At 45.8% G+C, this 25,914-nt stretch overlaps 1 protein-coding gene across 1 annotated transcript; it reads right to left on the reverse strand.

Annotated features, from left to right (window-relative positions):
• Nucleotides 1-314: 314 nt before the first annotated feature.
• On the reverse strand, nt 315-25,907 carry CENPN (centromere protein N). Its single transcript, XM_047791934.1, has 11 exons — nt 25,827-25,907; nt 21,078-21,269; nt 19,287-19,332; nt 17,615-17,674; nt 17,239-17,315; nt 9,920-10,096; nt 6,734-6,835; nt 4,931-4,994; nt 3,089-3,201; nt 1,432-1,558; nt 315-939 (listed from the first exon to the last, which is right to left on the reverse strand). Exons 2-11 carry the CDS (start codon nt 21,246-21,248, stop codon nt 857-859), a joined length of 1,020 nt encoding a protein of 339 aa, XP_047647890.1. The 5' UTR covers nt 21,249-21,269; nt 25,827-25,907; the 3' UTR covers nt 315-856.
• Between the last annotated feature and the right edge of the window lie 7 nt (nt 25,908-25,914).

Here is a 25,914-nt window from a genome sequence, read left to right on the forward strand (position 1 = left end):
CGTCGGATCATCAACCCACTGAGCAAGGGCAGGGACCAAACCCGCAACCTCATGGTTCCTAGTCGGATTCGTTAACCACTGCGCCACGACGGGAACTCCTGAAGTGGGATTCTTAACTCACTCTGCCATAGTAGGAACCCCCCCGCCTCCCGCCCCAACCCCACCACCTTTTAATTTTATCATAGCTGTAACATATGCTGTTATACCCAAGTCCTGTGGAATAAGATAGGGACTAGATTTCTAAAATGTTATTATAGAAGGACATGTTATTTAGTGATGATTACTGAAGGATTTTAATCAAAAGTGACTATGTGCCAGTTTTTAAATGTCTTTATTCACAAATCCATATAACATTTGGATGCCATATGTATAAAAAAGATTTATAAGAAATATCGAAATATCATATTTACAATGAAATCATTATTTTATATAGCTGAGTAATCTGATATTCTACCTCCTGCAATAATAATTTCATGGCCCCTTTGATGGACCAATTTTGCAATTCTCCTAGGAAGTTTTGAGTTGGGTATAGTTTCTTGGTGCTTTTTTTCATGATTCAAGGCTTAAGAGAAAATCCCTGGAAACTATCAAGTAGAACCAGACCTCACCAGGATCAAGAAGAGCCAGGAGTGGGGAAAAAAAAGGCATCCTGTCACTTTTTAAAGGCCCACAACTGCTATGCTTTGCAGGAGGAGGAAAGAATCAGTCTCAAGAATTATATTTAACATTTCTAAATTGTCAGTATCAAGGATGAATTTCTAAAACAAGTTCATAGATAGAAGCTATCCAGCTTGCCATTAACTAAAATGCATATGCACACAGTCAAGGGTGCTGTGCTTACAAAACCAAATACACCTTATTTATCTCTAATTTTAAAATAATTCATTCCCTTACTGGGTATGCAAGTGAGCAATGGAGAAAGTGGTGCATCTGCAATACCTGAAATTAAAAAGAAAGAAAGAAAGAAATTGAAGATAATCACAGGGGCAAAGATTTGAGTCTTTTTTTTTTTTTAGGGCCGCACCTGCGGCATATGGAGGTTCCTAGGCTGGGAGTCAAATCAGAGCTACAGCCACTGGCATATGTCACAGCCATAGCCACGCAGGATCAAGCCATGTCTGCGACCCACACCACAGCTCACGGCAATGCCGGATCCTTAACTTACTGAGCGAGGCCAGGGATGGAACCTGCATCCTCATGGATCCTAGTCGGGTTCGTTAATCGCTGAGCCACGAAGGGAACTCCCTGAGTCAGTTTCAGAATGACCAAGATTATTGGTGGATCATGGACCACCATTAAGTGAAGCAGAATATGCCAAACAGGGCTTGACTACAGCTGTGAGAAAGCTCAGGGGCAATGAGTCAGCAAAGAGGCGGTCGAATGCAGTTCATTGTTAATTTTTCGGGCTGCTGATATAAGCTGACTACTTACCGGCTGGTGCTAAGGATTTCAGTGCTTCCAGAAGATGTGGGCTAGAGAACTTCACCAGGCACCGGAGGGGTTCTTCTCTGTCAGCCAAGATGCCCCCGTTTAAGTCACTTCTGAATTTTGTTTCAAGCTGTTGACAAATATATTTGTAAATGACTATCAAACACATCAGTTGGAATGGCAAAATATAAAGAAACAGGATTATGTATTTCGTTAGTGCTTGTTATTAAGAAATACAGGGTTTAATGGGGGTGGGAACCATTTAATTTGCTAGTTGCGAAAGTTGAGGGCAACCAGTATCTCAAACAATATTGAGCACAAAATACCAAGCATGCGCTGGGCCTGACACACAGGTGAGCTCGAATGTCACTTCTGCCTTCGGGCACAACCCACCTTTTTTTGGCCACACTAGTGGCATGCAGAAGTTCCTGGGCCAGGGATCGAACCTGAGACACAACAGAGACAATGCTGGATCCTTAACTGCTAGGCCATCAGGGAACTCCCAGGTGCCATTTACCTGAGCATTAAGTTTGCATTCTTTTTCTTTTTTGGCTGCACCCATGGCATGTGGAAGTTCCCAGGCCAGGGATTGAACCCATACCGCAGTTGCAATCTGCGCCACAGCTGCAGCAATGCTGGATCCTTAACCTGTGGCACCTCACGGGACCTTCCTAAATGTTCATTCTTAATGGAAAATGAGCACTGTTTTGTAATGTGTTATTTCAGTGTAAAAATGTCATGTCTTTTGAGTCACTTCCACAGTTTAACTTCTTATATGGATGATTTAAAAAAATATGAGTTCCCATAATGGCTCAGTGGTTAATGAACCTGACTAGGATCCAAGAGGACACAGGTTCCATCCCTGGCCTCCCTCAGGGGGTTAAGGATCCAGCATTGCTGTGAGCTGTGGTAAAGGTTGCAGATATGGCTCGGATCCCACATTGCTGTGGCTGTGGCGTAGGGCAGTGGCTACAGCTCCGATTCAATCCCTAGCCTGGGAACCTCCATATGCCGTGAGTATGGCCCTAAAAAGACAAAAATAAAAATAACAAATAAAAAAATAAGTAAATAAAATAAAAAATATACAAAAATAAGAAGCACAGTGTAGCAAGTCCCCACATGCACATCACCCAGATCACGATATAAACCTCAAATTTTTCTAATGGTGGCAATGGCCTTGCCCCGACCTGGACTTCCTGGTGGGCAGGGGCTCATTTTTGGCACAAGCCAGGTCTGCAAGCTACTCGTTCTTCTCCATGTGATACCGACTGGGCTGTGTAATGACTTACGTATCCACTCTTTTGACAAGTATTTATGAGCGCTGACCACATGCAAGCATTGTTCTAGGTATGGGTGGGCTAGAATGGTATAACCTAGAAGTTTTCTCCTGAGAACTACAGATCACAGCTGGTTAAACATAACTGAATTAATGGGAAAGGAGAAATGAAAAGGCAAATTCAAAACTTCTAAAAGCCTCATTTGCAACAGAGGAACTTATGAAATATGAGCAACAAGTCTATTTTAACTCATAAATTTATTATACAAAATTAAAAGTGACAAGTGAATAAGAGACAGTTTCTGAGAAATGTTTTCTACTTCAAGTTTTTATGTTTTTTAAAAAATATCAATCACTCATCGTTAGTTTATAGCCACGTCCTACCTTATACTGTGCAAACTCTAGTCTTGGTTGGGGATAGTCTCCAAAAATTTCCCGAGTCACTCCTTGGACTCTTTCTTTTTCAATTCTGTTTTCATGAATGATCCTTGAATCCACTACAGATAGAAAATGTCAAGAGAAGTGGCTGTTAGGAATAGATTTCATCCATAAAGTATATCCTTCATTCTTAACCTTTCCACTTGCCTGTATACTTTAAAAATAATGTTTACTGTTTCTTCTTTTGATTGTAATAATTTCATATGGTAGAAAAGTTGGAAAGTACAGGCTGATAAAAATGAAAATATAAATCACCCATAATTCTACCACACAGAGGGAAGTACTGTCAACATGTTCTTGTATTTGTCTAACCCCTCTTTTAGTAAGTCAAAAAGATGTATTTTTTAAACAGGTATTATAAAATACATACAATTTTGTATCTTACTTTCTTAACATGAAATCAATAGCAATTCTTATGTCACTGGAAAGTCATAAATATGTTTAGTTCACAATGGCTATACCATTTCATTTTATTGAAAAATCAGTGCCCAAAGATAGGAAAATTTTCATTTTTATAAATCTATATTGTACCCCACCACTTTTCTGTACTTTCTGATCCACGTTAGTGGATTCATACCCTTTTGTCTTGGGTGCTAGAGAGGGACTCATGTTGCTTGTGAGTAATGATAAAGTCACAATTCTGATTACAGGCCCACCTTGGAGTACGCCAGTGCATTTCCAGCCTGCCACCATACAGAGAATATCGCAATAAAGTGAGTCACATGAATTTTTTGGTTTTCCAGTGCATATAAAAGTTATCTCTATATGGTGCTATAGTCTGTGTGTGCAACAGTATGAGGTCTAAAAGGACAATGTACGTTCCTCAATTAGAAAGTACTTTATGGAGTTCCCACTGTGGCTCAGTGGTAATGAACCTGACTAGCATCCATGAGGATGCGGGTTTGATCCCTGGCCTCGCTCAGTGGGTTAAGGATCTGGGGTTGCTGTGAGCTGTGGTGTAGGTTGCAGACCTGGGTCGGATCTGGCACAGTGTAAGCTGGCAGCTGCAGCTCTGATTAGACCTCTAGCCTAGGAACTTCCATATGCCGAACATGCAGCCCTAAAAGCCAAAGAAAAAGGACTTTGTTGCTAAAAAATGCTATCTTCTGAAGCTTCAGTGAGTTGTCATCTTTTTGCAACAGTAACATCAAAGATTACTAATCACAGGGCAGGATAACAAATACAATAATGAAAAAGTTTGAAATATCTAACATTTGAATATTGCTAAAATGTGACACAAAGACACGAAGTGAGCAAATACTCTTAGGAAAATGGGGTCGATAGATTTACTCAAGGCAGGGGTGCCACAAACCTTCAACTTGTAAAAACGCTTATACCTTCGAAATGGGATACAGTCCTCAAGAAGCAGTCTATCCGGTGCATCGGCTAGATTTGGATTTCGCTCCTGGCTTTGCCAATTATTAGCTATGTGACTTTGCCTAACAAGCTATTAACCCTCTCTGAAAGGTTCCTGATGAAAAGTGCTTGTTCATGGGACTACTGTGAAAATTAAGGAAATGATGCATATAAACACCTTAGTAAGGTGCTTGGCATAGAAGAGATGCTCGACAACTCTTAGTTAATTTTTGTTTTTGTGGTGATTATTATTAGATGTTGTTCTAATAAATTCTATGAGACCTCTGGTAGCTTAGCTTCCCCATTTCAACAGAAACTTAACTTTCACTGTTTTTTGAATCACCATCCTGGTAATAAATGTTTTACTGGGTGACAGAAATCCAAAAAGGAACGTCTTTCCAAATTTCAGTTTTTATCTTAAAACACACATACTATGTATATCCAGCCCAAGGCTTCTTTCTTGTAGAGGTATAGAAGAGTTGTGAGTTTCAAAGTTCTAGGAAAAAAGAAAAAAGAAAAACGTGAATGTTTTCCCAATTTTGTTACATTGAAGAATAGCTATTAATTGGCTTTAGTGCATAAAACTATGGCGAATCCTATCTTTGGAGTTTCCCAACAAAAAGAGAGTGAGGCCATAGGCAGACTGAGTTGAGCACTTTTCCTAGAGTGGATACTGCGCCACGATGGGAACTCCGCGGCTGCTTTGTTAGAGCTCTACACCTTGCTAACATAAAGTGGATCTGGAAGAGGTATGGGTGTGAGTGCAAAAGCTAGAGGAGTCAAAGGCAGCGTTTACAATGTGACAGCTCAGTTCTAGAGCCATGTCTCTCTTTTTTGGCTTTTTAGGGTCACACCCAAGGCATATGGAGGTTCCCAGGCTAGGGGTTGAATTGGAGCTGTAGCTGCTGGCCTATGCCAGAGCCACAGCAACACGGGATCTGAGCCATGTCTGCAACCTACACCACAGCTCACGGTGATACCAGATCCTTAACCCACTGAGCGAGGCCAGGGATCGAACCCACCTCCCGACGGATGCTAGGTCAGATTTGTCTCTGCTGAGCCACAATGGGAACTCCTCTATAGCTATGTCTTTATGACCATTAAACACTCATTGAGGAGTTCCCGTTGTGGCACAGTGGTTAACGAATCCGACTAGGAACCATGCGGCTGCAGGTTCCATCCCTGGCCTTGCTCAGTGGGTTAAGGATCCAGCGTTGCCGTGAGCTGTGGTGTGGGTCACAGACATGGCTTGGATCCTGCGTGGCTGTGGCTCTGGCATAGGCCGGTGGTTATAGCTGCGATTCGACCCCTACCCTGGGAACCTCCATATGCCCTGGGAGTGGCCCTAGAAAAGGCAAAAAGACAAAAACAAACAAACAAACAAAAAACCCCAAAAAAACACTCATTGAGATTCCTTTTTGGAAAAATTACTTTCCTTTTGAGAGTCTGAATTGCTCAAACCCCTTCACTCACTTTCCCCCACTAAGGCCATTGTTTTTATAATTAAGTGTCTGACAATATGAGCTTTCCTAGACATGCAACCATCATAGCAGAAGAGTTGACAGCACTGTGGTAGGAGGGTGGCAGGTATGAGCGAGGGGGCTGCACAGAGTCATCACCTCCTTCTACTTAGAACAGATGAAAATATGTCAGTACAACATACCTAAGGCCTCAAAGACATACCCCGAGCCGTAACCATCCTACAGGCATCTGAACTCATGAGCACACAGATGCCACGCAAAGAAAACAAAACCCCTGAGCCTGGGAGCAAGGCCAGATCTGCTAAAGGGAAACAATCATTCAAATAATTGTGACAAATAAACTGTGGGACTTAATAAACCAACACCCTCTCCTTTGCTTCTGACCCCTGCATGGGCTGCTTGACTGATGGGACCAAAACTTCTGCTTTGTTCTTGCCTAAGAGAATAATTAATATAAGCAGCTTCAAAAGACAGTGTCACGTTACACTAAAGAGAAAATAAATTCTGATTTGGAAACAGAGATCTATAAGAAAGACTCCAATGACTACTGAACAAGTATTAAAAGATGAGAAAATGAAATAAAAAGCAGTGAGGAATTAGCTTCTTTCCCTGCAAGTTAACTGAAAACTGTCTCCACTTGAAGAATATCTGACATGACCTCCTGTTTTGGAGGGAGACTTTCCCATCGGCTCAGCTGCTAAATTATGTGTGAAAGAGAAAATGGAGACAACTTTAGAGTCACTGATGGGCTCACCTGATTATACTGTTTAAAAACAATAGCCTTCAGAGAGTCCAGGTAGCGGCTTCTCAGGTCCATTTTCACAATATGATGGTGTTTGCTTGCAATTGTCAGTGCCTTGAAGTGAAAATTAGCAAGACTATTAGGATTACTGTGTTTATCTCTGCATTTACAATATTTTTAAAGGAAAAAATGTGGGAGCTATTAGTGAATAATTTCCTCTTAAAAGTGAAAAGAGGAGTTCCCGTCATGGCGCAGTGGTTAACGAATCCGACTAGGAACCATGAGGTTGCGGGTTCGGTCCCGGCCCTTGCTCAGTGGGTTAACGATCCGGCGTTGCCGTGAGCTGTGGTGTAGGTTGCAGACGCGGCTCGGATCCCGCGTTGCTGTGGCTCTGGCGTAGGCCAGTGGCTACAGCTCTGATTCGACCCCTAGCCTGGGAATCTCCATATGCCTCGGGAGCGGCCCAAGAAATAGCAACAACAACAACAACAACAAAAAAGACAAAAAGACAAAAAAAAAAGTGAAAAGAAATCCAGAAAAGTTAAATCTCATGGCCTGTTACTCTGCTTGAAAAACAAAAGTGGCGAATGGCATTATGATGGTAACAAGTGGCAGGTCTTTTGTCCCACTTTTAGAAAAGTGATCCTGTTTAAAGTTAGGAATTATAGGAATTTTCTTATAATCAATTGCATAGCTGGTTGAGGGTGTGACATTGTCACTGCAGCAGCTTGGTTTGCTACTGTGGTGTGGGTTTGATCCCTGGCTTGGGAACTTCCACATGCTGAGGAGGCGGCCAAAACAGAAAACAACCAATGTTAGGAATGAATTAAGTTCAGAGTTAAGAATAAACAATGAATACGCAAATGTTACCGTTTTTGATTCCTGGTCATTAACACTACCATGACATATCCACACAAAAATGCAAACGCTTTAGGACAGACATCGAAGAAAAAAGTGCATATTCAAGGCAATTTATACAAGCTTCCCATCACCTGGGAAAACAAGTTAGAAGACTGAAATAGAAGAGAATAAGATATTTATCTGGAAGTAGAAGGCAGAAATGAACTTTGCCTTAAGAGGCACATTAGAAAAGAACATTAGCTTTGGGGGTGATCCTTAAACTGGGTGTGGCAGAGTGGACTCACTGGGCTGTCAGGGGATGGAAAACCACTATTTATTAAGGAGGAAGGGGCTCCAGACATAAGGACAGTTAAGTGTTAAAAAGAGACAGTGCTGGGGGAAGGGGAGGGAGTGGGATGGACTGGGAATCTGGGGTTAAGAGATGCAAACTACTGCACTCGGAGTGGGTAAGCAAAGAGATCCCGCTGTATAGCACAGGGAACCATATCCAGTCACTTATGATGGAACATGATGGAGGATAATATGAGAAAAAGAATGTATATGTGTACCTGGGTTACTGGGCTGTACAGTAGAAACTGGCAAAACACTGTAAACCAACTACAATGGACAAAATAAAAATCACTTAAAAAAAAAAAGAAACAGAAGGGAGAAGCAGTAGCAATCTTTCTGCCATTTCAGTCAATAGCTAAGGAATTTAAATGATGAGCAGGAGTTCCCAACAGCTAAGGAATTTAAATGACGAGCAGGAGTTCCCGTTGTGGCTCAGTGGAAACAAATCTGACCAGCATCCATGGGGAGGCAGGTTCGATCCCTGGCATTGCTCAGTGGGTTAAGGATCCAGCGTTGCCATGAGCTGTGGTGTAGATCACAGACACAGCTTGGATCCGGTGTCGCTGTGGCTCTGGCATAGGCCAGCAGCTACAGGTTCAACTGGACCCCTAGCCTGGGAACCTACATATGCGTGGGTGTGGCCCTAAAAAGACCCCCCACCCAAAAAAAAAGACAAGAAAGTCTGTCCGCCTGCAGGGCCTGGTGCTCTCTGGGTTCTGGAGATGAAGCAGCCAGGATGGCGGAGCTACCTACCCACAATCAGCTCTGGGACCAGCGGAGGTGCCACTGTGGCTGTCACCCTGAATAGTGGAAGCAGCCGCAGCCACCAGGCTAATTTTGGAATGGCTCCTTTTGTGGGGAGGTGCTAGGAGGCCTATGATACCCAAGGCAGAACCTAAAGAGAAGCAGACTTTGACCAGAGGACCATCTTCTATGACAGCAGCCTTCTTGTGTGCAGAATGTGGGGGAAACGGGGACAAAGGAAAACAATGTTCATTAACAGGCAAACAAGGCAGGCCTGAAAAAGGGGTGAGGTACATTCATACGTAACCTGGCTGGAATGTTGTTAAGTTAGAAACAGCAAATTACAGACCCTATGTACCCCCCTAGTTTTTGTAATAAAACCTCTGAAAGGAAACAGCAAACCCCTTAAAAGTTTGGAAGTCTGGGTGAATGGGACCAGGACAAGGGCATGAAATCTTAAAAGACTGCATCTTTAGAGATGCCTGTGTTGGATTTTTACATTGAGCGTGAATCACTTCTTGATTACTAGACAATAACAAAGAGTTCTAAACCAATGCTTCTGCCATGCTCCCCGGGAGAGTAGTAACACTTTTTGCTCCTTGTATTAGGAGAGTAAGAATTACATGTGGTACTTTCCATCATGGTTTTTTTCTTTTTTTTTTTCTTTTTAGGGCTGCACGTGCGGCATATGGAGGTTCCCAGGCTAGGGGTCCAATTGGAGCTACAACTGCCGGCCAACACCACAGCCACAGCAATGCAGGACCTGAGCCGTGTCTGTGACCTACACCACAGCTCATGGCAACGCCAGATCCTTAATCCACTGAGCGAGGCCAGGGATCAAACCCGCAAGCTCACAGTTCCTAATCTGATTCGTTTCCGCTGTATCACGATGGGAACTCTGGTATTTTAGATCAAATGAGAGCGAGCAGTTTAAACCTACACAGGTCTGAGCTAAGAATAATAAAGTTTTTTTTTTCTTCTTCTTTTTAGGTTCGCACTATGGCAAGGGGAAGTTTCCAGGCTAGGGGTTGAATTGGAGCTGCAGCTGCTGGCCTTATACCACAGTCACAGCAACACCAGACCCGAGCCGCATCTGTGACCTAAGCTACAGCTCACGGCAACACTGGATCCTTAACCCACTGAGCAGGACCAGGGATTGAATCCGTATCCTCTTGGATCTAGTTGGGTTCATTACTACTGAACCATAGTGGGAACTCCCAAGGATAATACAGTTTTAAAGCTTAAGAGTAATTGGTTCCATACCTGACCCAGAAGGGGAAGATTGCTCTTCAGCTGGGAGGAAGAAATGAAGGCGTATGGAGTTTGGGAATAATATACCACGTAAGTAGGTTTGTACTGGTTTGGCTTTCTATACTGTGTTCCCCAGGCAATTCGAATCCACACTGCATTCTCCTCAGCATCTCTGAAGCTGACTGTCACCTTATTTAAAAAAAAAAAAAAATGATGTAAGTTCCCTAGTTAAAAATCTCATTGTGGCACCAACAGTTACTTTTTAAGGAGTGAAGGAAGTCACCATAATCTGGCATGCCGGCTGTGATCTGGTGGTCTCTTCTGGCTTCAATTACAGTGTTTTGGAAAATCTTTTGTGGGTTGTTTTTTTTTTTGTCTTTTTGCCTTTTCTAGGACCGCTGTGGTGGCATATGGATGTTCCCAGGCTAGGGGTCAAATTGGAGCCGTAGCCACCGGCCTACGCCACAGCCACAGCCACATCCACGCAGGATCCGAGTTGCATCTGTGACCTACACCACAGCTCACGGCAATGCTGGATCCTTAACCCACTGATGGAGGCCAGGGATTGAACCCACAACCCCATGGTTCCTAGTCGAATTAGTTAACCACTGAGCCATGACGGGAACTCCTTTTGTGGCTGTTTTGTAAAGACACTTTTGTGCCTTGAAAAATCCTTTGGAAGGGAAGATAAATTTTAATCCTATCAATTAGGGTATAACATCACAAATGTTCGATAATTTCTTGGGCTTGTCCTGAAAAACTGTAAGAGTTTATGAATGAAGGCAGCCTTACGAATGAGTTACCTTATAAGGAAGCCTTTTTAGCATTGAACCTGGCGTGCACTGTAAAGTTTTAAGAGCAAGATTTTTACGTAGCAATGGGTTTAAAAAAATACCAATCCTGGAGTTCCGTCACGGCTCAGTGGGAAACGAATCTAACTAACATCCGTGAGGACGCAGCTTCGATCCCTGGCCTTGCTCAGTGGTTAAGGGTCCAGCATTGCTGTGGCTGTGGTGTAGGACGGAGACTACAGCTCTGATTCGACCCCTAGGCTGGGAATCTCTATATGCTGCGGGTATGGCCCTAAAAAAAAAAAAAAAAAAGTTAAGAAAAAACACCCAATCCTAACTAATGCTTTTATGCATTTAGCTCAAATGCTAAAAATTACCCCAAAGCAAGGTTACATGGTGAGAATGTAGGAAATTCTATATGGTTTTCATTTCATGGATAAAATGTAGACCTTTCTAAACTTTTAAATATGACTGCCAGTTGCTATGGAATTTCATAGCAACTCCTAGATTATCAGTCACCCCCCACGCCCTCCCCCTGGCCACTCAGACCCTGGAAAGGAGGCACTTGAGACATGTGTACTTGGCTTGCCCACGTCTCTTATTTCCTCCTCTTGTATCTTGTTCTAGGAAAAGTGGGTGGTCTAGTGGCTGCTGGCATCAGCTAAGAAGGCAGTTAAAGTGGTCCCTCGGCATTCTGGGTGATTGGTTCCAGGACCCCCCTCCTGATATGAGGGTGCCAAAACCCAAGGATGCTCAAGTCTGTTATATAAAATGGTGTCGTTACCGCAAATAACCTATGCAGAGCCTCCCCCATACTTTCAATCATGTCTGGATTACTTACAATACCTACTACAGTGTAAATGCTACGTAAATAGCCATCAGTTAAGTGTGAATGCTCTGAAAACAGTTGTTGGCACAAAGCAAATCAAGTGTTGCTTTGTGGAACTTCTAGAATTATCTTCCTGGATATTTTCAATTTGCAGTTGCATGAATCCATGCATGTGGAATCCACGGACATGCAGGGCTGCCTCCGTTTTGACTCTGCCCACTCCCTATCTGGCTGCTTCCCCAAATTTCCTGTGTATCAGTCAAGAACCCACAAGCCCGGGGTGTGAGGGGTGCAGGGCAGCCTGGGCTTCCCCTGACCTCAGCCCCCACAGGCACACAGTGGGCCTCTGCCAGCTTGAATGGATGGGACAGGGTCTCATTCCACAGAGCTGCTTTGTGGCTCATCACAAAAGCAGTAACACCTAAAAAATCGAGACTGAATACAGTATCTAGAGGGCACATTTTACTAGGAGAGGACTGGTAGCATTCAACACTCTGGTGATCTCTCTAGAACAAAGAGAACATAAGTGAGGGCGCATGAAAGGGCTTAAAGAGGTCTGTGGCCTCCTGAATTGGAGGCACAGCTGGATGGACATATTAAAGGAGCCCCTTTTCTGCAGAGGGGCTCTATCTCGGAGCCAAATTGTCATAAGGGTCTGTGATCCAAAAAAGGTTAAAAATCAATGGGCTAAGAGAAGAGGGTGTCACAGCGTCAGTACAATCCTGGCCCGCAGGCTGTCAGCTGTTCCATCTCACACTCTTTTGTTTGTTTGTTTTTGGCACACCTGTGGCATGCAGAAGTTCCCAAGCCAGGGACTGAACTCCAGCCAGAGCAGTGGCAATGCTGGATCCTTAACCTGCTCGGCCCCCAGGGAACTCCCATCTCCCATTCTAGTAGTAAAGAATATTGTTCAGATATACAAAGAGGTAGGGACCAAATACAGATTTTTATTGTTTTCCCAAGAAACTCATGGAGTTCCCACTGAGGCTCAGTGGTTAACCAACCCAACTAGCATCCATGAAGACGAGGGTTCTGAGTTCCCGTTGTGGCATAGTGGTTAACGAGTCCGACTAGGAACCATGAAGCTGCGGGTTCGATCCCTGGCCTTGCTCAGCGGGTTAAGGATCTGCCGTTGCCGTGAGCTGTGGTGTAGGTTGCAGACGTGGCTCGGATCCCGCATTGCTGTGGCTGTGGCTATGGCTGGTAGCTACAGCTCTGATTAGACCCCTAGCCTGGGAACCTCCGTATGCCGTGGGAACAGCCCTAGAAAAGGCAAAAAGACAAAAAAAAAAAAAAAAAGACGAGGGTTCAATCCCTGGCCTTGCTCATTGGATTAAGGATCCAGTGTTGCCGCGAGCTGTGATATAGGTTGCAGATGTGGCTTGGATCCCACGTTGCTGTAGCTGTGGCTGTGGCCAGCAGCTGCAGCTCTGACTCATCCCCTAGCCTGGGAACCTCCATATGCCTCGGGTGTGGCCCTAAAAAGACAAAAAAAAAGGAAAGAAACTATCTCATTATATATCATCCTGCAATACCTGGGTAAAGCATTTTCACAGAGAGCTCAGATGAATACTGCTCAAGCTTAAGCTAGTGCGGCCAAGGGTCCCAAGTGGCTTGGCTAACTGGGGACTGTTCTGTTGTCCCGGGTCCCCTCTGGTAGCCGTAGACTGTCAGTAACTGGCCAAGACCCACAAGGTATGGAACATGTGTCTTAGTGTGAGATCAAATGAAGCTGACGATGCACAGAATGACCACATGTTTAACACACTCACCTATTTCACACAGACCATCAATCATACTCCACGACAGACAGGCATAAAAAGGGACAGTAAATGCACCACCTTTTAACAACTGAAACACACTCTGTAGTTTGTCTCTTCTTTGTAAGTTTTTCAAGAGCTTTCTAGTTTGAACTCTCACCTGATAAGATGTGCAGTCAATCCTCTCTTCCTCTCTCTCTCTCTCTCTCACACACACACACACACACACACACACACACACGTGCGCGCCCCCATCACTCCCCAGCTAGGCTCCCTGCACCCTCTCACATCAGCTTCTCTCCCTCATTGGTTCTCGGCAGGAGTTTTTGTTTTTGTTTTTGTCTTTTTGCTTTTTCTGGGGCCACTCCTGTGGCATATGGAGGTTCCCAGGCTAGGGGTCGAATCGGAGCTATAGCTGCTGGCTTATACCACAGCCACAGCAGTGCGGGATCTGAGCTGCATCTGCGACCTACACCACAGCTCACGGCAACACCGGATCCTTAACCCACTGAGTGAGGCCAGGGATCAAACCCACAACCTCATGGTTTCTAGTCAGGATTCGTTAACCTCTAAGCCACAACGGGAACTCCTGGGCAGGAGTTCTTAACCTGAAGTCCAGGGTTAGGATTCAGGGTGTCCATAGACTTGGTGGGAGAAAAATTCCATCTTTATTTGTACTTATTTCTAACTGAAATTTAGTATCTCCTTCCATTGTGAAGGTGGGCATCAAAGCAGTAGAATTTTTGCACCTGTTACTCTGTTGTCCACAGAAATCCCAAATAGTCTTACCACATTCCAATTGTTGCACATGCCTCAAAAATATCATTTACACCCATGAGTACTTCGCAACTAGTTGTTTTTAAACTCATCGCAGGATTATTGATTGTGTTAATAAAGAAGCGCATGCACTACTGTGTCGCAATTTGGGATTTTAATACCTTAGTAACTATTTTACGATAATTTGTTTTCCCTGAGATTCCATGTGTTTTAATTTCTAGCACCGAAAAACACTCTTCTAAGTGGTTAATGGGCCTCACTAACAGCCAAATGGTCGGTGGCACAAAAAGGTTAAGATGCCCATCCTAGAGCAGCAGGCAAGTCAGTCTTCCCTTCTGGGCACAAGATGCTACCTAGCAATGATATCACCATCACCAGTCTTTGGGAAAGTGGGATTATCCAGCCACTAGTTAAAGTGAGAAGCACAGTGAAGGCAAGGTGGGAGTCCTCAGTCACCTTGAGGAAAGGGGTGAGGACACGTGGGCCGGCGTGGAGCGGAGGGACGGGGAGACACAGGGGCTTTACCTGTTCATTCTCATCGTCTAACACCTGCAGTGTACACATCACATCATCACTAGCTGGTCTTTCAAGCAAGACAGACAGGACCAATAGAAAAGCTCCTCTGACCCCCTGGGAGTTCCCTGGTGGTCTAGTGGTTTGGATTTGGTGCTTTCACCACTGCAGCCCGGGTTCAATCCCTGGTCTGAGAACTAAGCTCCCACAGCAAGCTGCTACATGTTGTTGTCACGGGGGCAGCAGGGGAGGAGGGGGGAAGCAAGCTCCTCCCCTGCCCAGGACAGGGGACAACCAGTCCAGAGGTCAAGGGAGCACTGTTTAGGGGGAGGGGAGAACGAGCTGTGCAAATGCCAGGTGGCGGCAGTTATTCCAAGGAGAGGGAACAGCCTTGGCAAGTTCCAGAACTCAGCATAGATTAGTTCACCTTGGCTGGAGTGTGGAGTGCAGGCGATGACCCAGGAGGCAGGCAGCAGATCCAGGAGGGCAGAAGAAACAGATGAAGGAGCAGAACACAGACTCTTAAAAGTATGGATGAATTGGTTTGAGTCCAAAGATGTGAAACCAGTGGAAGACAGGCTTTAGTCATCAAATGGCATTAGGACACCTCCTTAACTTGAAAAAGAAATGGTAAATGGCTCGATCCTAGCTCCCTTCTTTCTTCCACCGAAGTTAAGTTCCTGCAGCTTAACCTTACGGGAGGAGGGCTGAGTGTGGAACCCTGTGGGATGCTCCAGGGAAGGGTGGAAGCAAAGGAAGGGAGTCAGTCATGGAGACAGCAAAGGAGCGGTTCAGGATGGGCAGAAGACAACCGGGAGAAGACAGCCCCAGGATTCTGCGATCAGTATCACTGCTGCCCTTCAACAGGGAGATTCTCAAACTGGAATGAGCACCAGTGCCCCCTGGAGGGCTTGGGCCCCCACCCCCAGAGTGGCTGATTCAGCAGGTCTGGGATGGAGCCCAAATGTCTGCTTGTCTAACAAGTTCCCAGGTGATGCTGACGTTGCTGGCTAGGGAATCACACTGGGAGAACCACTGTTTCAAAACTCAGTTTTGATATGGCGGCAAGGACAGTAGCCAGAATGCAAAGGGCTTAAGCATGAACTGGCAACGATGGATTACTCTTTTAAAGGGTCTTTTTGGGGAGGTCTTTGGAGGGGGTCAGTTAGTAATATCCCTCTTCCCTGTCCCTCTGGCCTGAGAAATAACGCAAAAGAGTTGGCAGGTTGGGAGTTCCTGTCATGGTGCAGTGGAAATGAATCCGACTAGGAACCATGAGGTTGCAGGTTCAATCCCTGGCATCGCTCAGTGGGTTAAGGAGCCGGCATTGCTGTGAGCTGTGGGGTAGGTCGCAGACACGGCTCAGATCTGGTGTGGCTGTGGCTGTGGTGTAGGCTGGCAGCTGTAGCCCTGAATGGACCCCTAGTGTGGGAAGCTCCACATGGTGCTAGTGCGGCCCTAAAAAGAAAAAAAAGAAAAAGAGTTGGCAGGTGGAGGCCAACCCAAGTTCTATTACCAAAAAGCTGCTGACTGGCTCACATCTCTAGGCACATGGCCCTCCTGATACCAGAGCTGCTGACATGGCCAGAGGGGTCTTCCTGCAGGGGCAGAGCCGGCCCTGGAGGAACAGGCCAGAACAGGTGCTCCCTGCAGGCAGCTGCTCTCACTCAGGTTAAGCCCTTGCTCCTGCTGGGAGAAAAGCGAAGGCGGCTGTGCATGCAGGACAAATGTGACCTGATGAGGAGCAGGGAAGAAGGACCTCCCTCCAAGAGTCCTGAGGAAGAAAGAACAGAGCTTGATACTGAGTCTGGAGGAAGGATGTACCTTTATTGAGACTTGAGCATGTTTATAAGCAGGAGAGAAGGAGTCAGCAGAGGAAGAGATTAAGGAGGCAAAAGAGATGAGAGAAAAATAAAGCAGGTCTGTTGGCGGAGGAGATGGATTCACAGCACACCCAGGAGGGTCACTGGGAGAAAAATGAGGGGGTATGTTGTGAGGAGCGGAGGAGTAGAAAGCAGGACCAGTTTCAGACCAAGGGCCAGGCAGAAGCGGGAGGGACACGCCAAGGAGCTTCTGTATCAAAGAAGAGGGACCAGCACCATTCCAGAGAGGATGGCCCTAGCATGGTGAGTGGGACCGACTCTGCTGTGGACAACTAAGGCAGCCTACGGGGCGAAGGAGAGGAGCCTGTTCAAAGGCAGTGTCTTGGTCTATGGCAAGATGTCGAGGTGGTCCCTGTGGAAAGGGAAAGGCAGCTGCAGACCCCGGCACTCTTGAACGTCACTGACCTCCACAACCACGAGGCCCCCAGAGCTCTTTAACTAAAGCGCAAGCAAGACGAGCACGTCAGGTTCACAGTCACACCAGCCACGCCCCGAGTGCTCAGGAACCGCACGGGCTACGAGCTGTGTACGGGACAGCGCCGATCGAGAACGTTCCATCAAGCAGAGCTCCCGCCCGGAGAGGGAGGCACTCCCGCCGGCCTGGGAGGTGAGGGAGGTTCTTACAGTGCGCAGCCTTTGCCTTTGATGTGGGTTAGAACAGCATGGAATGTTACTAACTGAAATTCTTCCAGATTACAAACAAGGTAGTAGCCAATTTTAAGGGCACAGATGCCTTGAAATTGAATTTCAAGGAAATTCTGATAAATTCTATTCTTACATTTTTTAAGGCCCTCTGAAGAATCTTCTTGAATGAACTTTTGAATTGCTCCATATCAAAAAGGTCAGTGTCTCCACCTGTCAAGGTGAAAAGAAAAATCGAGAAGAATCAGGGGAGCGGACAGTGTCTTCAATACATTCGCGGACACTCTGAAGGTAAGCTTCTGGTATAGCCTCAAAGAGCTACAACGATCGGATCACCCAGATGCTGCTGGGACCTCGCACAGAGCATCACCAAATATATTTCTGATTTTTCTGTAAATGATCATCATCACTTCATTGGGCAAGAAGAGGCTTGAGAGGAACACACTGCGATTCGCTTTCCGACTGCCCAAATAGCAAACGCAAAGGTTCAGTTTAAAAATGGAGACTCTTACCTGCGCCTTTACTCATCTGAAAAACATCCCAAACTTTCTGGTGCCGATGAAACTGCATATCTGATAGAGGGAGGAAAAGCTTATTACTATCATGGCGAAGAGCTTTCAGGAAACATGCTTATAAATACATAAAAATGTGAGAGTGGAGAAAGTAACAAGAATTTACTAAGTAAGTTACACAGATTTTTATTCAAAACATACATTTATATGGCTTAGATTTACTCCAGACAAATAAAGCAAGTCCTAAAGAATGACTCGACATAGTAGAAACTTGGCATTTTTTCTTATTTGGTCAGACCATTTATTCTGTCCACACAGGCCCGCTCCGCGGAACAGATTAAAGCCCTGGCTGCATCTCTCCTGCTGGCCAGGGATTACGTGCTCCTGGACGGGCCTTTCCCTAGGCTCTTCCCTAGTCTGGAGCACAATTCTCCTAGCTCACGGCACACCTCACTCTCATCTCTCCTAAAACGCCACCATGCGGAAAGGCCTACCCTGAGCATCCTCCCCAAACGGCCCCCCATCCTGCCTTGCTCAAGCTTCCTTCATAGCACTTATCACTATCGCTACCTGCCATTAACAGCAGATATTTATTTATTTATTTATGCTTTTTAGGGCCACACCCTCGACACATGGAAGTTCCCAGGCTAGGGGTTGAATCGGAGCTGCAGCTGCCAGCCTGCACCGCAGCCACAGCAACACCAGATCCAAACTGTGTCTGCGACCCACTCCATAGCTCACGGCAACGCTGGATCCCTGACCCACTGAGCGAGGCCAGGGATCGAATCCACATCCTCATGGATACTTGTCAGATTCTTAACCCCCTGAGTCACAAAAGGAACTCCAGCTTAAAAATTCTTGATTATTTGTTTTGCCTACTTAGGTACAATGTGATGCTTGCCCAGCAGACAGCATCCAAAGGGTTTTGTTTCTTTCTGGCATTTTCTTCCTTGGTTCTGTGTTTCAGAGTTCAGAGGGCCTGCTAAATGATCTATGAATAAGGTTGTTCTAATAATAATGGAAATTAAACATATTTTGTTGTTAATGATTCTTTTAAACCCAAAGTAGAAGTTCATGATAAATGGCAAGGACTTAAATACAAATGAAGACATTTCCTCCAACAGAACACGTCCTAGACTAATCCATGATCTTTGTGACAAGTGTGGGCCACCTCTGGCGTCTCCTGTCTTCGCCAGGGATCCACTTTCCCTCTAGTTGCAAAAGCAGACCCCAGAGCCGTGCCCGCCCTTCCCACTCAGGCCCCCCTTGACCACACCACATGCAAGTCCAGCCAGTGTCAATCCTTACAAGCGGCAGTGTAATTAGAACAAATTCTCGGAGATCTATTTCTAAATTATATGAATAATAAGGCCTGACAAGTATTTACTATGTGCTTATTATATGCCAGTTACTGTGCTAAGAGCTTTTTAAATTTCACTGAATTCTCAGAACAATCCTGTGATGGAGATGCTGTTATTATCTCCACTTTACACAGGAAAAATCTGAGGCCTAGAGGTGATGCGACTTGGCAAAGGACGCAAGACTGATAAGTGGCAGAGCTGAAATATGAAACCAGGTCAACTTGATGCTGGCATCTGGGCTGTCACATACAAAACTGCCTCTCTGATGAAACTGGATGAGTTAAGAGTAAATACAAATCACCAAAACTTACAAATGATGTCTAAGAGGGCTGCGTCGTGGAGACGTGCACGCTTCTCCTGAAAGAGAGGATGACGTATTCAGTAACTGTTGCCATGGATTTGCTTCTGCCCCATTTATGGCGCATTTTAGAGTCGCTTAGAGCAATGATGAGGGTCCTCCTGATGCTTTACTGACACCCTGTCTCCAGTCTCCTGTTCAGCGACAAAGGAACCTCTGAGGTGTGTCTCAGTACAGGCTCTCACACCTGCTCTCCTGCGATCTTTTTCTCATTTACCAGTTTCCACTTTTTGTTTTGTCTTTCAGGCAACTATATCCTTCTAGGCTTCCTCTGTACCAGGGTTTTTCAACCGCGCACTAGTCATTTGCGTCAGATAATTCTTATTGTGGAGCGCGGTCCTAGGATGATAAGGAGCATTCCTGGCCTCTACGAAGCCAGCGACACCCACTTCCACAGGTTAGCCAAAGCAAGCTGTCGCCAGGCATTTTGTCCTTTGGGAGACGAGATCATCCCAGCTGAGAACCGCTGCTCTATACGTGCACATTTAAGTTTGCATATTATACACTTTTAAATATTATATAGAAAGACATGGTTTATTCTTTTTCTTTTCTTTCTTTCTTTTTTTTTTTGTTTGCTTTTTAGGACTGTACCTGTGGCATGTGGGAGTTCCCAGGCTAGGGGCTGAAGCGGAGCTGTAGCCACCACAGCCTTAGCAACGCCAGATCCGAGCCGCCTCTGTGACCTACACCACAGCTCATGGCAATGCTTGGATCCTTCCCCCAGTCAGTGAGGCCAGGGATCAAACTCACATCCTCATGGATACAGGTCAGATTTGTTACCACTGAGCCACAATGGGAACTCCAGAAAGGAACTAATTATTAATTGGCTTTTTCATCTTACAATGACTGCTTACAAATTAGTGGGGAGAAAAAAGTGAATACTTAGGGAGAAGAAACAGACAATTAATACAAGTTAAAACAAGGAGGAGTATTCTTTTTTTTAACCTATCAGACTATCAAAGATGAGAAAATAATTGTATTCAAATACGTTGGTCAAATTGTACAGAATGAGGCACCTCTTTCACACATATTTATTTACTTATTTGTATTTTTATTTTAAAATGATCTCAGCCAATTAAAAATTCGTTCCTTTTTGGAGTTCCCATTGTGGCTCAGTGGTAACAAACTCAACTAGTATCCATGAAGACCACAGGTTCGATCCCTGGCCCTGCTCGGTGGTTTAAATATCCGTTGTTGTCATGAGCTGTGGCACGGGTCACGCTGCTGTGGCTGTGGCAGTGGCGGACAGCTGCAACTCTGATTTGACCTCTAGCCTGGGAACTTCCATGTGCTGTGGGTGCGGCACTAAAAAAAAAAAAAAAAAAAAGTTCCTCTTCCACTCTAGTGGTACATAGTCCTCGTCACTCCTCAGCCTGGCAGCTGCTTTACATGTCTTTTGGACTAAGGAAAGGAAAGAAAAACCTAAAGGGTAGGGTGACGTCCAAGGTTAATGATTTTTTTTGTGTGTGTGTTTTTGTCTTTTCTAGGGTCGCACATGCGGCATATGGAGATTCCCAGGCTAGGGGTCTAATCGGAGCTGTAGCCACTGGCCTACACCACAGCCACAGCAACGCGGGATCCGAGTTGCATCTGTGACCTACACCACAGCTCAGGGCAACACCGGATCCTTAACCCACTGAGCGAGGCCAGGGATCGAACCCGCAACCTCATGGTTCCCAGTTGGATTCATCAACCGCTGCGCCACGATGGGCACTCCAAGGTTAATGATTTTGAATGTTGTTACCTGACAGAGCAGAACCAAGTCCTGAGCAAGAGACTCCTTTCTCTGCCGGAAGTTTACGGCCTGCAGTTGACTTTCAGACAAAAAATCCCAGGCTTTTAGGATCGTCATCATTTCAGTCATTGGGATTTTCAAGATGGTCCTCCTGAAAAACTCGGCAACGGTGTCATCCATCTCTCTGACACTGTAACGAAACTAAACCCCAAAATAGCACAACAACCTATTAATCAAACGCAAAAGGGTAGTGAATTTTTAGCATCATATTTTTAGACAGATTTTTGATTTGTAGATCAAAGACCCAAATGTTTACCGTTTAGGCACTCTGTGAGGAATAATTCAATTGAAAGATTTAATTATTTTCTCCTTAAGCGTACACTTAAATATGTTTGAGAGTTGGGTTTTTTTTTTTTTTTTGGTCTTTTTAGGGCCACACTGGAGCTGTAGCTGCTGGCCTACACCACAGCACAACAACGCTAGATCCCAGCCGTATCTTCGACCTACACCACAGCTTACGGCAATGCTGGATGCTTTAACCCACTGAGGGAGGCCAGGGATTGAACCTGTGTCCTCGTGGATGCCAGTCAGTTTTGTTTCTGCTGAGCCACAATGGGAAATCATGTTTGAGAGTTTTTAAAATCAGCGTTCTCTCTCCTTTCTTGGCTAGAGTATTTTGATCTTTTGATGGCAATGATATGTGAATCATTCACTCATTTGCTGATTCATGTATCAAATTACTGGGCACCTGGGCATGCCAGGCACTTTCTAGGCACTGGGGATAGATAACAGCTTTAACCAAAAAGACAAAAATCCCTGCCAATATGGAGCATCCATTCTAGCTGGGAGAGATGGATGGACAACAGGAAAATCATGGCGCGTTAAAAGTGATGAGTGCTGAGGAGAAGATGGGGCATTAGGATGCTAGCAGTAGTGAAAAAATGGAGCAGGTTGGGAGTGGGTGGGGAGAGGGAGATGGAGAGCAGGCCTCAGGGAGCAGGTGGCATTTGAGCCAGTCCTCGGAGGGAGAGTGAGCCGTGTGTCTAGCTGGTGGAGGAGCTTTCTGAGCAGATGGAACAGCAAGTGCAAAGGCCCTGGGGCAGAGAAGGAGGCCTTCAGGGAGGCCAGAGTGGAGAGTGAAAAGGCGAAGAGGAGGGGGTGAGATTATGGCGGGCCCGGGGGCAGTGTCAGGATGATGGCTTTTACTCTGACAGAACCAGGTGCTGGCAGGTCTTGAGAAGAGGTGCGATGAGCTCTCACTCACGTTTTCTGCCAGGATCGACCTGGCTACTGTTCTGAAATTGTGGTCTAGGAGGAAGGGCAGAAGCAGGAGGCCAGCTGGGAGGCTGCTGCAGTGAAATGATGTAGGTGAGGGATGAGGGTGGACAGAGGTGGAGAGGGTGCAAGAGGTCAGTTTCTGGATATACCTTCAAGAGAGAGGTCATGGGATTTCACATTGGATTAGAAGTGGGGCGTCAGAGAAAGAGGTGTTAATCAAAGATGATGCCAAAGTTTTTTTGTTTTCCTCTTTTGTTTGTCCCATGGCACATGGAGTTCCCAGGCCAGGGATCAGATCCGAGTTGCAGTTGTGACCCAGGCCGCAGCTGCGGCAATGCCAGATCCTTAACCCACTGTGCCAGCCCAGGGATTGAACCTGTGTCTCAGTGCTCTCCAGATGCTGCTGATCTCACTGAGCTACAGCTAGAGCTCCGAAGCCAAAAGTTTTTACCAGGTAACCAAAGGAATGGAGTTACCATTACTTGAGATAGGGAAGAGGGGGGTTGAAGACAGAGGAAGGCTCAAGAAATCTTTTTTTTTTTTTTTTGGCTGCGCCTGTGTCATGTAGAAGTTCCAGGGCCAGGGACTGAACCTGAGTCACAGTAGCAGCCAGAGCTACAGCAGTGACAGTGCTGGCTCCTTAACCCACAGAGCCACCAGGGAACTCCAAGAAATCCATTTTGGGTTTTTTTTGTTTTTTTTTTTGTTTGTTTGTTTGTTTTTGTCATTTGCCTTTTCTAGGGCAGCTGCCGTGGCATATGAACATTCCTAGGCTAGGGGTCTAATTGGAGCCGTAGCCACCAGCTACGCCAGAGCCACAGCAACTCGAGATCTGAGCCGCATCTGCGACCTACACCACAGCTCAAGGCAACGCCGGATCCTTAACCCACTGAGCAAGGCCAGGGATGGAACCTGCAACCTGATGGTTCCTAGTCGGATTCGTTAACCACTGCACCACGACGGGAATGCCCAAGAAATCCATTTTGAACATTTACATTTTCAGGTTAATTGGTAGACTCCCAGTGGAATTGCTGACTGAGCAGCTGGACTTATGAGCCCATAGGACCTAGTAAAACCTGGAGATGGAGACGATTGTGGTCTCTTTCTCTTTAAGGCATCACCCAGTAACAGAGCTATTACCTAGGCCTTCCTGCCCCAAGCCTGAAGGTGAGATTCTGCCACTATCCAAAAGGTCTTGAGCCCCATATCTTGTGTGGGTCCCTCAAAAACAGACAGGGACAGAGACCTTCTGGAGCATGACCTAATGGCTCTTCAAGTTGTGGCCCTGGGCAGAGGCCTCTGAGTCTCTTCCTCAGGGCAGAGGCTGTGGGTCAAGGGTAAGAGCTGATCTCAACTCTGCCACCTCATTTGGAGACACTGATAGGCCTCTCTCTTTTAAAGAGAAAATAAAAAGCAAGCAAGCATACTTTCTAAACAAAGATTAAGCAGGACGTCTGCAGACTTTACATTCCTCTAACAACCTATCTTTGAAGAAAGGGGTGTCCGTGTTTATGACACGAGGCAGAAGTCAGTCAGTCAACCTCATATGCCTCCACCACTAATTGTGGGATTTCCAAAGACAAACAAGAGATTCCTCTAAAAGAATCCTGGCTGTGACTTATTTCTACCACTTGAGTGTTTGTTGAACATGGCATATAATTTATTACTATTGCCCACTTCTAAAAAAGATGTGGCTAGTTGAAGGTATTTTGAAAAGACACTAAAAAACAATAGTTAAAATTGAAGAAGAATGATCAGGAGTTGTTTAGAGAGAGAAAAATAACTGAATTAAGAATGTGGGAGCAGGGGTTCCCATCGTGGCGCAGTGATTAATGAATCCGACTAGGAACCATGAGGTTGCGGGTTCGATCCCTGGCCTTGCTCAGTGGGTTAAGGATCCGGTGTTGCTGTGAGCTGTGGTGTAGGTTGCAGATGCAGCTGGGATCCCGGGTTGCTGTGGCTCTGGCATAGGTCGGCGGCTACAGCTCCAATTAGACCCCTAGCCTGGGAACCTCCAAATGCCGTGGGAAGCGGCCCTAGAAAAAAATAGGCAAAAAGACAAAAAAAAAAAAAAAAAGAATGTGGGAGCAGCATCAGGATCATGAAGATTGAGCCAGATTTGTGTCCTTGTCCAGATATAAGGACCCACCTGCCTTAATGACAAGACAAACCCTCACCTTGGTCCACAGGGTCAGCGTGGTTCGGTTTGCTTCTTGCCTCCCTATCATTTACCACACTCTCCTTGGCTTTCTGAGTTCCACCTACAGTGGCCTTTGAGTTTCTCTGTTACAAAGTGATCACTCGAGCTAAGCATCACTGTGTCTGCAGTTACCCCTGCCTGGACAGTTCCTCCTGTACCCTTGGCTCTTGTAATTCAGGTCTCAGCTAAGCTCCTTCACAGACTTATTCTGCCCACCCAGTTTAGTTATTTCCCCACCTTTCACTGCTTGTCTTTACAGAAATTACCTGAAGTTATCTTGCTTACTAATTACTTTATGGCATTACAAATTTGATTAAGCTCCACTAGGGCAGGAACTATGTTTGTGTTATTCATTGCTGCATTCCTAAAATCTCGAACAGGGTCGGTCTAGGCAGCCTGAGAACTGTCTAGTGGAAATAACTGAGAAATACTAGCAGCGGTACCTGACGAGGTAAACAACCTGAGAAGAATTAGGGTCCAACGCTCATTGAAAGTATCAAACCGACGTTCCATCAAAAACACTGGAGGTGTGGGTGGTTGTTAAAACACAGATTTCTGGGCCCCAACGACTTAAACTCGGGGGTGGAGTGGACCGAGAAGGGCTTGAGATTTTTGCATTTTTAGAATAGGAGTCTTAGTTCTGGCAAAGGTGGGGAATGCCATTCTAAAGAATTCTGGTAGAAAGAATGCACTCGATCTTATCAGTAAAGTTTGAAAGCCCTTGAATAAACTTCGGATTCTGATACCTAATTTCTTTGTATTTCCTAGCACTTAACACAACGCCTGGCAAATAGCAGGTGCTTGAAATACAGTAGTTGAATGAACACATGACAAAAAAGATCTGCTTTACATAACTTTCCTGTAAGTCTACGGAGCCGAAAGGCTGCCATAAGGACCAGAAGGAGTAATGCGAGAGGCTACAAAGACTAAAAAGGATACACGCTACGGTTAACCAAAATCTAAACATCCGACTCTGGGGAAAGGAGCAACCCAAGGTTGGGATAGTTCACCCCGTGACAGCTCGGGGCGGAGCCAGCAGGACGCAGTCCCTACGTTAGGCTCCGCCCCACCACGGGCGGACGTGACGTCACAGCCCAGCATCACCGCCCTCCTCGTCTCGGCCTCAACCGTAGTCCCCAGCCCCCTGCCCGAGACCAAGAGCCCACTCCACGACGTGGGGCAGTTGAGAAAGAGTCGCCTCAGAGGCGTGGGATGTGGCTTCTCCAGGGCTCCTGCCACACTCGGGGGGCCCGATCCCGTGCCACCAGCGGCTGTCTTACCGTTCCACATCGCAGGCCGGCTCTCTCCTCATCTATTCCCGCCTGCTGCACCTTCAAAGCTACCAATTGCAGTTCCCGCCGCCCTCGA

Source organism: Phacochoerus africanus, chromosome 8, assembly GCF_016906955.1.
Source record: "Phacochoerus africanus isolate WHEZ1 chromosome 8, ROS_Pafr_v1, whole genome shotgun sequence".
In the NCBI taxonomy this organism is placed as follows: domain Eukaryota; kingdom Metazoa; phylum Chordata; class Mammalia; order Artiodactyla; family Suidae; genus Phacochoerus; species Phacochoerus africanus.